At 41.4% G+C, this 14,925-nt stretch overlaps 1 protein-coding gene across 3 annotated transcripts in view; it reads left to right on the forward strand.

The window, feature by feature from the left end:
- LOC106083275 (serine-rich adhesin for platelets) overlaps positions 1–14,925 on the forward strand; it is a 111,353-nt gene that overhangs the window by 41,178 nt on the left and 55,250 nt on the right. For all 3 annotated transcript variants that reach the window (XM_059362774.1, XM_013246190.2, XM_059362773.1), the window contains one exon: positions 8,287–10,070. In XM_059362774.1, coding sequence (XP_059218757.1) covers positions 8,287–10,070 — 1,784 coding nt within the window. The remainder of the gene's footprint in view (positions 1–8,286; positions 10,071–14,925) is intronic.

Raw genomic sequence — 14,925 nt, forward strand, 5'->3', positions numbered from 1 at the left:
TTAAATACCTTTAGAAAAAAGTGCGCGACATTTTGTTTACATTTGTTTGTTTGGCGTCAATTTTAATATGGAGCCCACAAAGGAGCATTTTCGTCATATTTTACTTTATTATTTCCGTAAAGGAAAAAACGCGGAGAAGGTTGCTAAAAAGTTACGAGATGTGTATGGTGATAAAGCCTTAAAAGGAAGACAGTGTCAAAATTGGTTTCGCAAATTCCGTTCTGGAGATTTTTCACTTAAAGATGAGCCACGTTCAGGTCGGCCAAATGAAGTTGATGATGACCAAATCAAAGCATTAATCGAATTGGATCGTCATGTAACTGAGCGTGAGATGGGAGAGAAGTTAAATATACCAAAATCAACCGTTCATTATCACATAAAAAGTCTTGGACTGGTGAAAAAGCTTGATATTTGGGTACCACATGTATTGAAAGAAATTCATTTAACAAACCGAATCAACGCTTGTGCACCTCATGCACCTATATGTACCTTAAACGCAATGAATTCGATCCGTTTTTAAAACGAATCATAACTGGAGATGAAAAATGGATTGCTTACAACAACGTTAGTCGAAAACGATCATGGTCCAAGCATGGTGAACCAGCTCAAACCACTTCAAAGGCTGATATCCACCAAAAGAAGGTTATGCTGCCTGTTTGGTGGGATTGGAAGGGTGTGGTATATTTTGAGCTGCTTCCAAGGAACCAAACGATTAATTCGGATGTTTACTGTAAAAAATTGGACAAATTGAATACAGCCATCAAGGAGAAGCGACCAGAATTGGTCAATCGTAAAGGTGTTATATTCCACCAGGACAACGCTAGACCGCACACATCTGTGGTCACTCGCCAAAAACTGAGTGAGCTTGGCTGGGAACTTTTGATGCATTCACCATATAGCCCTGACCTTGCACCATCAGACTACCATTTATTTCGATCTTTGCAGAACTCCTTAAATGGTAAAACTTTCGGCAATGATGAGGCTACAAAATCGCACTTGGTTCAGTTTTTTGCAGATAAAGGCCAGAAGTTCTATTAGCGTGAAATACTAAATTTGCCAGGAAGATGGCAAAAGGTTATCGAACAAAATGGCAATTATATATTTGATTAAAGTTCATTCTAAGTTTTATTAATAATGCATTTACTTTCTTTTAAAAAATCCGCAATTACCTTTTGGGAAACCCAATATTATACCCACCACCGAAGGATAGGGGTATACTCATTTTGTCATTTCGTTTGCAACACATCGAGATATCCATTTCCGACCCTATAAAGTATATATATTCTTGATCAGCGTAAAAATCTAAGACGTTCTAGCCATGTCCGTCCGTCTGTCTGTTGAAATCACGCTACAGTCTTTAAAAATAGAGATATTGCGGTTAAGTTCGAAGATGGGCTATACCGAACTATATCTTGATATAGCCCCCATATAGACCGATCCGCCGATTTAAGTTTCCAAGGCCCATAAAAGCCACATTTATTATCCGATTTTGCTGAAATTTGGGACAGTGAGTTGCGTTAGGTCAATATCCTATTGGCCCCAATTTGGGCTAGATCGGTCCAGATTTGGATATAGCTGCCATATGGACCGATCTCTTGGTTTTAGGTTTTGAGGCCATAAAAGGCGCATTTATTGTCCGATATCACTGAAATTTGAGTCAATGAGTTACGTTAGGCCCTTCGACATCATTCATCAGTTTGGTCCAGATCGGTCCAGATTCGGATACAGCTGTCATATAGACCGATCCTCCGATTTAGGGTCTTAGGCCCATAAAAGCCACATTTATTATCCGATTTTGCTGATATTTGAGACTGTGAGTTGTGTTAGGCCCTTCGACATCTTTCTGCAATTTGGACTTGACCGGATCAGATTTGAATATAGCTGCCATATATTGTAGACCGATCCTCCGATTTAGGGTCTTAGGCCAATAAAAGCCACATTTACTATACGATTTTGCTGAAATTTGGGACAGTGAGTTGTGTTAGGATTTTCAACATCCTTCGTCAGTTTGGCCCAGGTCGGTTCAGATTTGGATATAGCTGCCATATAGACCGATCTCTCGATTTAAGGTCTTAGGCCTATAAAAGCCACATTTATTATATGATTTTGGTGAAATTTGGGAAAGTGAGTTGTGTTAAGATTTTCAACATCCTTCCTCAATTTGGCCCAGATCGGTCCAGATCCAGATATAGCTGCCATATAGACCAATCTGTCGATTTTGGGTCTTAGGCCCATTAAAGCCATATTTATTACCCAATTTTGCTGAAATTTGAGACAGTGAGTTGTGTTAGGCCCTTCAACATCCTTCTTCAATTTTGCCCAGATCGGTCCAGATTTGGATATAGCTGCCATGTAGACCGATCGCTTGGTTTTAGGTTTTGAGTCGTGTAGGTCGTTAGGGATTGCAAATGGGACATATCGGTTCAGAATTAGATATAGCTTCCATATAAACCGATTGCCCCTGGAAGCCGCAATTTTTGTCCGATTTGGCTGAAATTTAGCATGTTCTGTTATGACTTTAAAGAATCGCATTAAGTACGGTCTTAATCGGTCTATAACCAAATATAGTTTCCATAAAAATTTGAAATTTTGCATGTAGTGTTCCGTTGAGACTTCGGTCTATAACCAAATATAGCTTCCATATAAATTTGAAATTTTGCATGTAGTATTCCGTTAAGACTTCCAACAACTGCGCAAAGTACGGTCCAAATCGGTCTTTAACCTGATATAGCTCCCATATAAACCGATCTTCCGATTTGACATCTTGAGCCCTTACAAGCCTTAATTTTTGTCCGATTTGGCTGCAATTTTGCATGTGGTGTTTTGTGGTGACTTCCAACAAGTGTGCTTTGTACGGTCCAAATCAGTCCGTAACCTGATAAAGCTCCCATATAAACCGACCTTTCACTGCAAGACTGTTCGTGACCTTACCCTCCTTGTTGTTATTGCCCTTATGGCCTATTTACTGTGCGTAAAGATGTTCACACTCTACGTCCTCGCGTTAGTACCACACCATCTCACACATTTCTTGATCGCCCGGATCTCCGCCTGCAGGACCGCATTATGGTCAGGCAGTCTAAAACAGATCTCAGTTCCTGGGTTCTCAATGTAGACCCCCAGACCCACTATGTCCTCTAGCTTTGATCCATCCGTGTAACATGATCTACCATATGGCAATACTACAATAGGTTTTCGTCAATCCAAGACTGTGCCGATGGCAGCAGTACCTCGCACTCGACTTCAAGGTTCATCTCAGGTATCCGATCGGAAACCTCTTCCCTTTCTTCCAGGTTTCCTATCGTCGTCTCGATTATACCGCGATGGTATAGGCTTCTCCCATCCTCAAACCCGTCGACTTAAGCCTTATAGCCGCAGTGGCTGCCTCACACATAATCAGTATGTCAATGGGTCGGATATGTAGAATAGTCTCCAGTGCCCTAGTGGGCACAGGGACAGTTTGCCCCTGTTCCTTAGTGGAATGTTCATGGGCAAAATTTGCATTTGACCTAGTGGGTGTGGTCCTCATCGTTTCGCCTATGCCAAGACAACATGTTCTCTGAACCTTTTGTATGGTTCTTATGTTGCACTTTTTCTGCATAGCAGTCCACAAACTACTGAGGCGTAAGTAAGTGTTGGTCTTATCACGCTCCTGTAGAGCCAGTGGACTATACTCTTATTTAGGCGCCATTTCGAGCCTACGGCCAGTCTGCATAGTGCCCAACATCTGTAAGCCTTCTCGGTACGCTCCTGAATGTTACGCTTCCGATTCAGTTTCCTGTCCAAGATTACAGCTAAGTATATGTCCTCGTCAGATACCGTCTTCCTCGTGAACAGGCATATTTCAGTCTTCTCCTGGTTAACTTTGAGGCCTCGAGAAGCCTGAAATATGCCTGTTCACGAGGAAGACGAAGGCATAGTCTTTGAAACATTTCGGCCGGTATTTCACGAATAAATACTTCAATGTTGTCTTCGAATGCGTCAATTGAAGCGGGCTTGTCTGTATAGACATGAGCTTTAACATAGACCCAAAAAAATGGTCTAGAGGTATTAAATCGCACGATCTTGACGGCCAATTGGCCAGTACCGAACGTGAAATAAAATGTTCTCCGTACGATTCATCTTTGAAGAAGTACGGTCCAATGATACCACCAGCCCATAAACCTCACCAAACTGTGATCTTTTCTGGTTGCATTGGTACCTCTTGCAATGCTTCTGGCTGATAGGTTAGGTTTAAGTGGCAGTCTGCCATCAGACTCACTTAGTCGTTTTAGTTCGTCCATTGTGATACCACAGGAACAGAAGAAGGAAGATGTCTTCTATTGGGTTGCCCAAAAAGTAATTGGGGATTTTTCATATAGTCGGCTTTGACAAATTTTTTCACAGCTTGTGACTCTGTAATTGCATTCTTTCTTCTGTCAGTTATCAGCTGTTACTTTTAGCTTGCTTTAGAAAAAAAAGTATATTTGATTAAAGTTCATTCTAAGTTTTATTAAAAATGCATTTACTTTCTTTTAAAAAATCCGCAATTACTTTTTGGGCAACCTAGATCCTACCGTTGAACCATCCAGATCGCTTTACAAAGCCCAGTAACTTGCGAATCTTCACATCCGCTAAATCAGACAAGTTCTCAAAGAAATGAGAACCTAAAGTGGAACTCCTTCTAACTGCTAGTGCGGGACACACACACACAAGAAGGTGTTCTATAGTCTCTTCTTCCTCGATGTCTCTACAGCTTCTGCAAAAGTCGTTGCTGGCAACCTTCCGTCTGTCAGCATGTTTTTCGATTACACAGTGACCTGTCATGACGGACGCAATGATTGAGACGTCTGTTCTAGCCAGTGACAGCAAAGCCGTAGACCTCTTCAAGTCTAGAAGAGGCCATATAGTTCACAGCCTCCTCTTTGTGACCATTTATCATTCGTTGCCCTTCGGGCCTGGTCCTGAAAACTTAGCTTACATGTCGCTAGAGGCATACCCACAGATTCCAGTGTCCCTGGAGCATGTAAGGTAGTTTCTAGTCTCGCAAGCTCATCTGCTTTAGAATTCCCTGGGTGGCCCGGCACCCAAAACAGTTGAATTTTGAACTGTTCAGATATCTCGTTGAGAGATCTGCGACAGTCGAGGCCGGTTTTCGTGTTCAGATATACGTTCTCTAGGGATTTAATAGCTGTCTGGCTGTCTGAGAAGATATCTATGCCAATCGTCTTTATGACATTATATCTTTGCTATACTACCACTTTCTTAATTGCAAGGATCTCTGGTTATGACCAGTTACAGATCTTTAGAGTATACCCAAAAGCCCACCTGGGAATCATCCGTATAGAAGTCTATGTAACTTCTGTTACCAGGGATATCGCTGTTCCAATCTATTCGATAAGAAATAGTGGTACAGTAATTTTTATCAAAAAGCAGCTCAGGTAGGGTGTAATCCACACTGCATGCAACATCGGATATTGTATCAAGTATAACACAATGTCCGTGACAGCCACATGACCAATGAGAAAGCTCCCTTAACCACGGCAGTGGTCGCTGCAATTTGAGAAGCCACAATGTACAGAGGCATAAGATGTAGCATTTAATTTAGTGCATCAGATGGTGTCGTGCTCAGTGCGGCTATGATGCACAATCAAGCCATCCTTTGGATCCGGTTAAGTATTGAGCAGTAGGTGGATTTTTGAAGCGCCGTCCACCAAACCACAACACCATATAGCATTATGGGTCTGACAACTGCAGTATATACCCAATGCATGACAGGCGGTCTAAGTCCCCAACTTTTGCCAATGGCTCTCTTGCAGGATTATAGGGCAAGAGTGGCCTTCCTGCCCTTTCCAAACTGATGGATTTGAAGTTCGTTTTCCTGTCCAGCAAAGCACCGAGGTATTTTGCGCTTTCTGTAAATGGAACATTCTCTCCGCCCAAGGAGACAGGTTCTACTGTAGGAAACTTGTATCTCCTGCTTAAAAGAACTACTTCTGTCTTCCACGGTTTTATACCTAGACCACTTTCCGTAGCCCACTTTGCTGTTGCACGTAGAGCTTCCTGAAGTATATCTCTTAGAGTGCTAGGAAATTTTCCCCAAACAGCAATTGCTACGTCATCAGCATACGCGGTATATATATTGTTATATTGGGTTGCCCAAAAAGTATTTGCGAATTTTTTAAAAGAAAGTAAATGCATTTTTAATAAAACTTAGAATGAACTTTAATCAAATATACTTTTTTTATACCCACCATCGAAGGATGGGGGTATATTCATTTTGTCATTCCGTTTGCAACACATCGAAATATCCATTTCCGACCCTATAAAGTATATATATTCTTGATCAGTGTAAAAATCTAAGACGATCTAGACATGTCCGTCCGTCTGTCTGTTGAAATCACGCTACAGTCTTTAAGAATTGAGATATTGAGCTGAAATTTTGCACAGATTCTTATTTTGTTCATAAGCAGGTTAAGTTTGAAGATGGGCTATATCGGACTATATCTTGATATAGCCCCCATATATACCGATCCGCAGATTTAGGGTTTTAGGCCCATAAAAGCCACATTTATTATCCGATTTTGCTGAAACTTGGGACAGTGAGTTGCGTTGGACTCTTCGACATCCTTCGTCAATTTGGCTCAGATCGGTCCAAATTTGGATATAGCTGCCATATAGACCGATCCTCAGACTTAGGGTCTTAGGCCCATAAAAGCCACATTTTATATCCGATTTGGATTAAATTTGGCACAGTGAGTTGTAATAGGCCCTTCAACATTCTTCGTCAATTTGGCCCAGATCGGTCTAGATTTGGATATAGCTGCCATATAGACCGATCCTCCGATTTATGGTCTTAGGCCCATAAAAGCCACATTTATTATCCGATTTTGCTAAAATTTGGGACAGTGAGTTGCGTTGTGCCCTTCCATATCCTTGGTCAATTTGGCCCTGATCGGTTCAGATTTGGATATAGCAGCCATATAGACCGATCTCTCGATTTAAGGTTTTGGGCCGATAAAAAGGCGCATTTATTGTCCGATGTCGCCGAAATTTGGGACAATGACTTGTGTTGGGCCCTTCGATATTTGTCTTCAATTTGGCTCAGATCGGTCCAGATTTGAAATGAAAAATCCGCAATTACTTTTTGGGCAACCCAATATAATAATTTATTGTTAATGGCTATATTCCAAAGTAGAGGAGACAGTACACCTCCTTGAGGTGTTCCTCCACTGATCCATCATTTTAGATCCACAGATCCCAAGCCTGCCGTAATGTATCTTTTAGTAAGTAAGTTTTTAATAAATTTTCTTAATGTCTATCCCTCTGTCAGTCCATCTGTCGTGTTCAAACTATATATCGACCTAGAAACAAGCCGATTGCAATGCGAAAAAATCCGTTCAGATTTGGATATAGCTCTGTTATTGTGGATAATTGTCAACCGATCGTCACAAAACTTGGCAAATAGGATTCCTCTTTAAGTATCTTCTCAAAGTCGCTACAGATTTAGATGTTGTTCTCATATGTTTATTTCGCCTGGTTTTCGCTTCTTATTCTTTGCAAAAGACTATCTCCCAAAAATTAAATCCATACTTTTCTCTACGACCATCACTTTGTCGAAAATGGATATCAGATTTGGTTATAGCTACCAAATAGCCCTTAAAGGCACGTAGAAGCCAACCTTTTTTTGGCCGATGCTGATTTTTACACGGACTGATTTATAACTCCCCAGCACATTTTTTCATATAGCACCAAAATCGGTTCAGCAACACCTCAAAATATTGATCTCGATCGTCATGACATTGAAGTCGATCTAGCCATGTCCGTCCGGCCGTCTGTGGAAATCACGATAGAGGTCGAGCTATCGGTCGGTCGAGCTATAGCTCCCATATAAACCGTTCGCCCGGTTTGACTTGTTGAGCCCCTAGAAGCCGAAATTGTTATTAGATTGAGCTGACAATCGTACCAAGTATGGTCTAAATCTGTTTAGAGTTTCAAATTTTGACTGATTTGGTAAAATTTTTAGAAATTTTTATCCGAATCTATGGTGGTCCACGTGTTTACTTGTTTGATAATTAAATTTCTTCTTCCTAAAACGATATTAACTAACCATTACATCCCACCCTTCAATGTGTTTATTGAACTTTTTGAATATTTCCACTTCGTATTCCTTTATTCTTTGAAAAGTTCAACATTTTCATCTTGCCTGCCTATCCTATCACTTTCTCTCAATCATTGACGATAATTTAAGGATATTGTCATTGTAGTCGATTTGAACTAAAGTTTCTTCGTTATTTCATATACTTGCAGGTACACTACTGAATACCATAGAATATAACAATAATACAAGATTAAGGATAAGTTCGCAACTGGAGCATAGCGTCATAAATGCTATGGAAACCATAAGGAAAGTGTCATCCTTACCATCGCCGTCATCAGCAGAAGCAGCGCCATCACCATCATCAGCATCAGCATCGGCATCATCGGAGGCAACACCAATTGCAACATCCAGCACAAGTAAATCGAAAGAGCTGACATTGTCAGTAGCAACGACAATAGCAACAGAATCAACGAGAACAACAGCAGCCACTACTACAACTACTACTACTACTACTACAACAACAACATCCGCTTTACAAACCTATGAACTCTTACCATCACTATTATCTGCGTCAGTATCATCATCATCAACAGCAACAACAACAACAACATTGTTGTCTATGTCGTCATCGTCATCGCCATCGCCATCTTTTACTACTTTTAAGGCAGATGCTGTTAGTGGCAGGAATTTGAAAGGACACAAGGGCTCCTCACAACAGCCCCACCAGTATAATCAAGTGCAGCAGCAAGAACAACAACAACAACAAGAACAGCTACAGCAGAGAATGTACACAAACGACAATGCAATATTAACTGGCAACATGACAACAGCAACATTGGCTAACGGAACTTTAGCTAATGGCAACAAAGGCAAGGAGGCCGAGGCTGAAGCCAGGGCTGACTCTGATGATGATGGTGGTAACTCCATTGCACAAATGTCACTACGGCATCCGTTTGCACATAGCACCGAATCAACAGACCACAAGCATAGTTTGTTCTCCACGTCCATATCCAGGCCCTTGTCATCCGCAGACCACCAACAAGTTTCCAAAGGTCCTTGCAAGAATTTGGAACTACCACCACCAACACCCCTATTCGACCTAGCTAACGAAGATCGTAGTTATGGTCCCCGCACTGTACAACTAATGAAGGTAACTGGAACAAGCATATCATATGGTGATGTGAAAGCTTCCGAATATCATGCCACACACAATGGCCATGAAGCTGAAACTACAGCGGAATTGAATGATGTTCATGGTAATGATGGTGGTGGCAAACATGGCAAAGATGATCATACCGCAATGGTAACACCACAAGACTCAGTGGTAGCGGGCGCAATTAAAACCTCCACCAATGCGAGTGGCCACGGCATAAGCGAGTGGCCAAGGCATAGCTTTATTGCTGCATTACCATATGAGGCCACTGCAGCTTTTGTGGCTGATGATGCTAAAACCATGTACATCCATGCGAATCGTGGCCTGGTAATGGGCACTCCCTCCATTAACCGGCCAGAACAAGCGGCTTCATCCTCATTGTTGGTGGTTGATAAACATTTTGCGATTGGTCCTGCATCTCTGGTTCAAGATGCATCGCTATCGAAGGACGAAGGTAGAGGCCAATCGTATTATAACATTAAAGGCAATAATTCTTCAGTTCACACAAGTGGCAGTGGTAGTTTGCATCATGGCATAACCCCAATAACATTAATTGCAGCATCTTCGTTGGCATCAACGCCTGCATCATCATCATCATCGCTGAATGGCACAAGAACATCATCCACGACATCAACAGCCTCCATAATACATTCTTCTCCTCCCACGACTTTAGCAAGTGCTGAACATTCTGCCACGGTCAGTACTACCAGCAGTTCTGTAAAACAGAAAACAACACGTCGTCGTCCAGTGGCTACAACGACTTTGAAACCACCTCCCACCATAGATGACTATCAAACGGTAACCAGTCAGGCTGGAACCCACGCCTATTTGCCTTGCAATGTAAGTACTTAAAAAAAAAAGACAAACAAAATTCTAGGGAACTTCTGTGTAAAAAAAAGGCAATACTTGAACACATCTGCAGAAAAGTGGAAAAATTTAGCAAATGACATTTAAAAGTCAAAGTAGAAAAGCAACAATTGAATACGAGCTAAGTTTGGCTGAACTTTGGCTATCCCTTGCCATTGATTTTCCTCAAGCAGTCAAATTTAGGGATCGCCTTATATATTGGGCTTTATACACTTATGGACCTCATATCTGGGTAGCATTTGGTGTAAATTTTAACAGTCACAAGCGTATTTTAGGTACCTCATTTCAGGTAAAACGACAAAAAATTTCGACTTCTCTGCTTTTATCTTTTCTTATCATCTTTAGATAAGCTTTAGCATTAGAGAAAATACTGTAAAAGTGGTCCCTCAGCTAAACAGAAGAAATGCAGAATGGGATAAATTTCAGCACACATTCTGCACGACTATCTCTACTCGATCGGAAAAGGAAGTGGAAACTGCGGAGGACATAGATATAATGGTCAAGCGGATCACGAAGACCCTGAATGTCTCGCTTGTCTCCGCATATCCAAGTGACAAGCCAATGGACAAACCGCCACCACCATAGTGGACCCCAGAAGTGGTTGGGGTTGCAGAGTGAAAGCCACTAAGGCACCAATCGATTTGGACTTCTACAAGCCTGAGCTAAGAAAATACAAGGACGTGCTGAAGAAGGCTCCAAACTAATCCTGGGTGTAATTCTGCAGATCCGTGGAGGATATATCTAAGGCCTCTAAGCTTAGGAATAGCCTATCCTCGAAACGTATTACGGTAGGATACATCCAGCAGAAAGAGAATGTATGGGCAATATCTAATGAGCAGACACTGGAAATACTCATTGATACACATTTCCCGGAAAACTTTTCAACGAACATTGTGGCGCCAGAAGAGGCCCCTAAGCTTAGGAAGAGCCTATCCTCGAAACCTATTGCGGTGGTATACACCCAGAAGAAAGAGAATGTATGGACAATGTCTAATGAGGAGATACTGGAAATACTCGTTGATACACATTTCCCGAGAAACTTATCAACAGACATTGTTGCTCCAGAAGAGTTTGTCACTCCTACATTTGTAGGAGGTTTTTGGGGCAAGCGGATCACGAAAGCCCTGAATGACTCGCTAGTGTTCGCATATCCTAATGTCAATCCAAGGGACAAACCGCGACCACCATAGTGGTCCCCAAAAGTGGTTGGTCTAAGGAAGGGCTGCAGAGTGAAAAGCACTAGGGCACCAAACGATTGAGACTTCTACAAGGCTGAGCTATGAAAATAGTGCTGAAGAAGGCTCCAAACTAATCCTGGGAGGAATTCTGCAGGTCCGTGGAGGATATATCTAAGACCTCTAAGCTTAGGAAGAGTCTATCCTCGAATCCTCGAAGAGAATGTATGGAAATTACCTAATGGATAAACATTTCCTGGAAAACTTCTAAATGGACAAAGTGGCGACAGAAGAGTTTATTACTGGGCGATTAAAAGTTTTAACTACTTTAAGTCGGCAGGCCCCGATGAGGTATCACCGATTAAATTTCAAGCTGTAACCGAAGGACTGACTTCTTGGCTTAGGAAGATAAACTCCGGTTGTGTCACGTCGTATATACTTGTAGGATGAAGAGACACAAAGATAATTTTCATTGCGAAAGTACGGAAACCGTAACACACATCCTATTAACCAGTTATCCTTTATGCTAAAGACTCCAGAGAGAAATATCTTAGGGCAAAAATCTCTGGAGATCGCCTTTCTCGGCAACTGCATGCATAAAGTAAAGGCAAGTCCAATGAAACAGCCCTTCACGACCTAATCGGGTACAAGGAAGGTTATCTTGTTGTCAAGGTATGCATAACGGTAGCATTTCTTGACATTGAAGGTGCTTTCAATAATGTGCAAGCAAAGTCAATCATGAGGGAGCCGGAATTTATAGGCATCAATACTAACGTAAAAAATATATTAAAATCTTACTAACTAAAAAATGCATCACGATAGATAGGATTGGGATCTATAGGTCTAAAAAGATGGGTCAGTAGAGGAATACCCCAAGGAATTGTACAAAAAATATATTAAAATCTTACTAACTAAAAAATGCATCACGATAGATAGGATTGGGATCTGTAGGTCCAAAAGGATGGGTCAGTAGAGGAATACCTCAAGGAAGTGTACTAACTTTTCTACTTTGGATTATATCCATTAACAATATATTATTGTCTCTGGAAGAAAAAGGTGTAAAAATGGTCGCGTGTGCTGATGACGGGAATATTGCCATTAAGGGAAAGTTTCCAATCGCTCTTGGAGATATTGTTGAAGCGACATCTGTTCTTAAACAACAAAACTTCCTCTACAACACCATCTGCAGGTTGTGATACGAACTACATGTTAACAGCAGTAGGTGGCAAAGACAAGACTAGGACAACCTGTCATTTGATGGATCATGCAACTGTATTACGGCCGTCCATTTACCTTAAAACTAAGAAAATATTAAATTCTACAAAATACAGTTTTTGTTCTTTTCTTTAAGTTCTCCCACACTGGGACGAACTTAAACATGGTCCTTCGAGCCAGATCGATTACAATGATACGATATACGGTCCAGTGAGCAGTTGTTTGTGGATTGGAGATCTGATAAGTGCTTGGATGAAGTGCTTCGGGCTTCACGAGCCATTGCACATGACTTCAGGAGCCATTACCCAATTCTAACATTGTCATCGTCATGTTTCATCACGTGAAATTAGGCTTCACGAGCCAATTATGAAATGTTAGCTATAAAGCCTAACTTAAAATAAATGATATTTCCTCTGTCAACGGATCACCATCCAACAATAAAATTAATGAGCTTAGAGATGACATTGCAGTCTTGCAAAGCGGGGCGTTTGTTGAAGCTACATCTGATCTTCAACAACAAAACTTCCTCTACAACACCATCTGCAGGTTGTGATATGAACTACATATTAACAGCAGTAGGTGGCAACGACAAGACTAGGACAACCTGTCATCTGATGGATCATTCATCTGTATTACGTCCGTCCATTTACCTTAAAATGAAGAGAAATATTAAATTCTAAAAAAACCAGAGTTTTTGTTATTTTTTTAATTTCGACCCAGTGTACCTCAGGAAGCCAAAGTAGTCTACCGAAAGTAGTCCAGGTGTAAATCCGTGCAAGACAGAAATTTATCTTTTATGGAGAAGAAACAAGTTACCCACAATGGAACCTGTCTTCTTGGGAGCAGAGAATGCTCCATTTACTGAGAGCGGAAAAATATCTTGGTTGTTTACTAGACAGGAAATTGAACTTCAAATCAAACGTTTTGGAAAGAACAAGAAACGCAACCCTTGTTCTGCACACCATTTACTATAGGAAAACGTTAGCTTACACCGCGTGTTATGCACTGAGAGTATACTGCAGTTGTCAGACCTATAATGTTATATGGTGTTGTGGTCTGGTGGACTGCGCTTCAAAGGTCAACCTACAGTTCAATGGTTAACCAGATTCATAGGATGGCTTGTTTGAGAACCACAGCAGCACTGAGGACGACACCATCTGATGAACTAAATTTAATGCTACATCTAATGCCTCTGGACATTGTGGCTAGACAAATTGCTGCGACCACTGCCATGAGGTTAAAATAGCTTTCTCTTTGGTCATGTGGCGGCTACGGAAACTGTGTAATCCTTTATACATGTCCGATGTTGCAGGCAGTGTAGATTATACTCTACCTGAGCCGCTTTTCGACAAATAGTACTGTACCACCAATCCTGATAGAACCGATTGGAACCACGATATCCCTGATAATAGAAGTTACATAGACTTCTATACGGATGTATCCAAACTAGACAACCAGGTGGGCTTTGGAGCGTACTCTAAAGACCTAGAACATGTCATATGGAAAAGGTTACTCGACTACGGCAGTGTGTATCAAGCGGAGATCCTTGCAATTAAGGAAAGGGTGGAATGGCTAAGATATAATGTCATAACGACGATTGTCATAAATATCTTCTCAGACAGCCAGGCAGTCAGTAAATCTCTGGAGAACGAATTTCTAAAGACCTAGAACAGGTCCTATGGAAAAGGTTACTCGACCACTGCAATGTGTATCAACCGGAGATTCTTGCAATTAAGGAAGTGATGGAATAGTTATGATATAATGTCATAACGACGATTGGCATAAATATCTTCTCAGACAGCCATTAAATCTCTGGAGAAAACCACACTCGACTGTCGCAGATCCATCAACGGGTGGCTGAACAGTTAAAAATTCACCTGCTCTGCGTGCCGGGCCACAGAGATATCCCAGGAAATGTTAAAGCGGACGAGCTTGCAAGACTAGGAACTACCTTACACATTCCAGAGACACTGGAATCTGTGGGTATGCATCTAGCGACATGTAAGATAACTTTTCAGGATCAGGCCCGAAGGACAACGAATGATAGATGATCACAAAGAGGGGGCTGTGAGCATTCCAAAACTATATGGCCTAATCTAGACTTAAAGAGGTCTACCGCTTTTCTGTTACTGGCAAGAACAGACGTTTCAGTCATTGTGTCCGTCATGACAGGTCGCTGACTAATCGGAAAACATGCTGACAGACTGAAGGTTGTCAGTAAGGACTTTAGCAGAAGCTGTGAGGACATCGAAAAAGATGAGGCTATAGAACACCTTCTGTATGTGTGTCCCGCACTGTCAGTGAGAAGGAGTTCCACTTTAGGTTCTCATTTCTTTGAGAATCTGTCTGATTTAGCGAATGTGAACATTCGCAAGTTGTTGAACTTTTTAAAGCGATCTGGATGGTTTGACGGTAGAGGAAGGTATCTTCCTTCTTCT

This window comes from Stomoxys calcitrans, chromosome 2 (genome assembly GCF_963082655.1).
Source record: "Stomoxys calcitrans chromosome 2, idStoCalc2.1, whole genome shotgun sequence".
NCBI classification, from domain to species: domain Eukaryota; kingdom Metazoa; phylum Arthropoda; class Insecta; order Diptera; family Muscidae; genus Stomoxys; species Stomoxys calcitrans.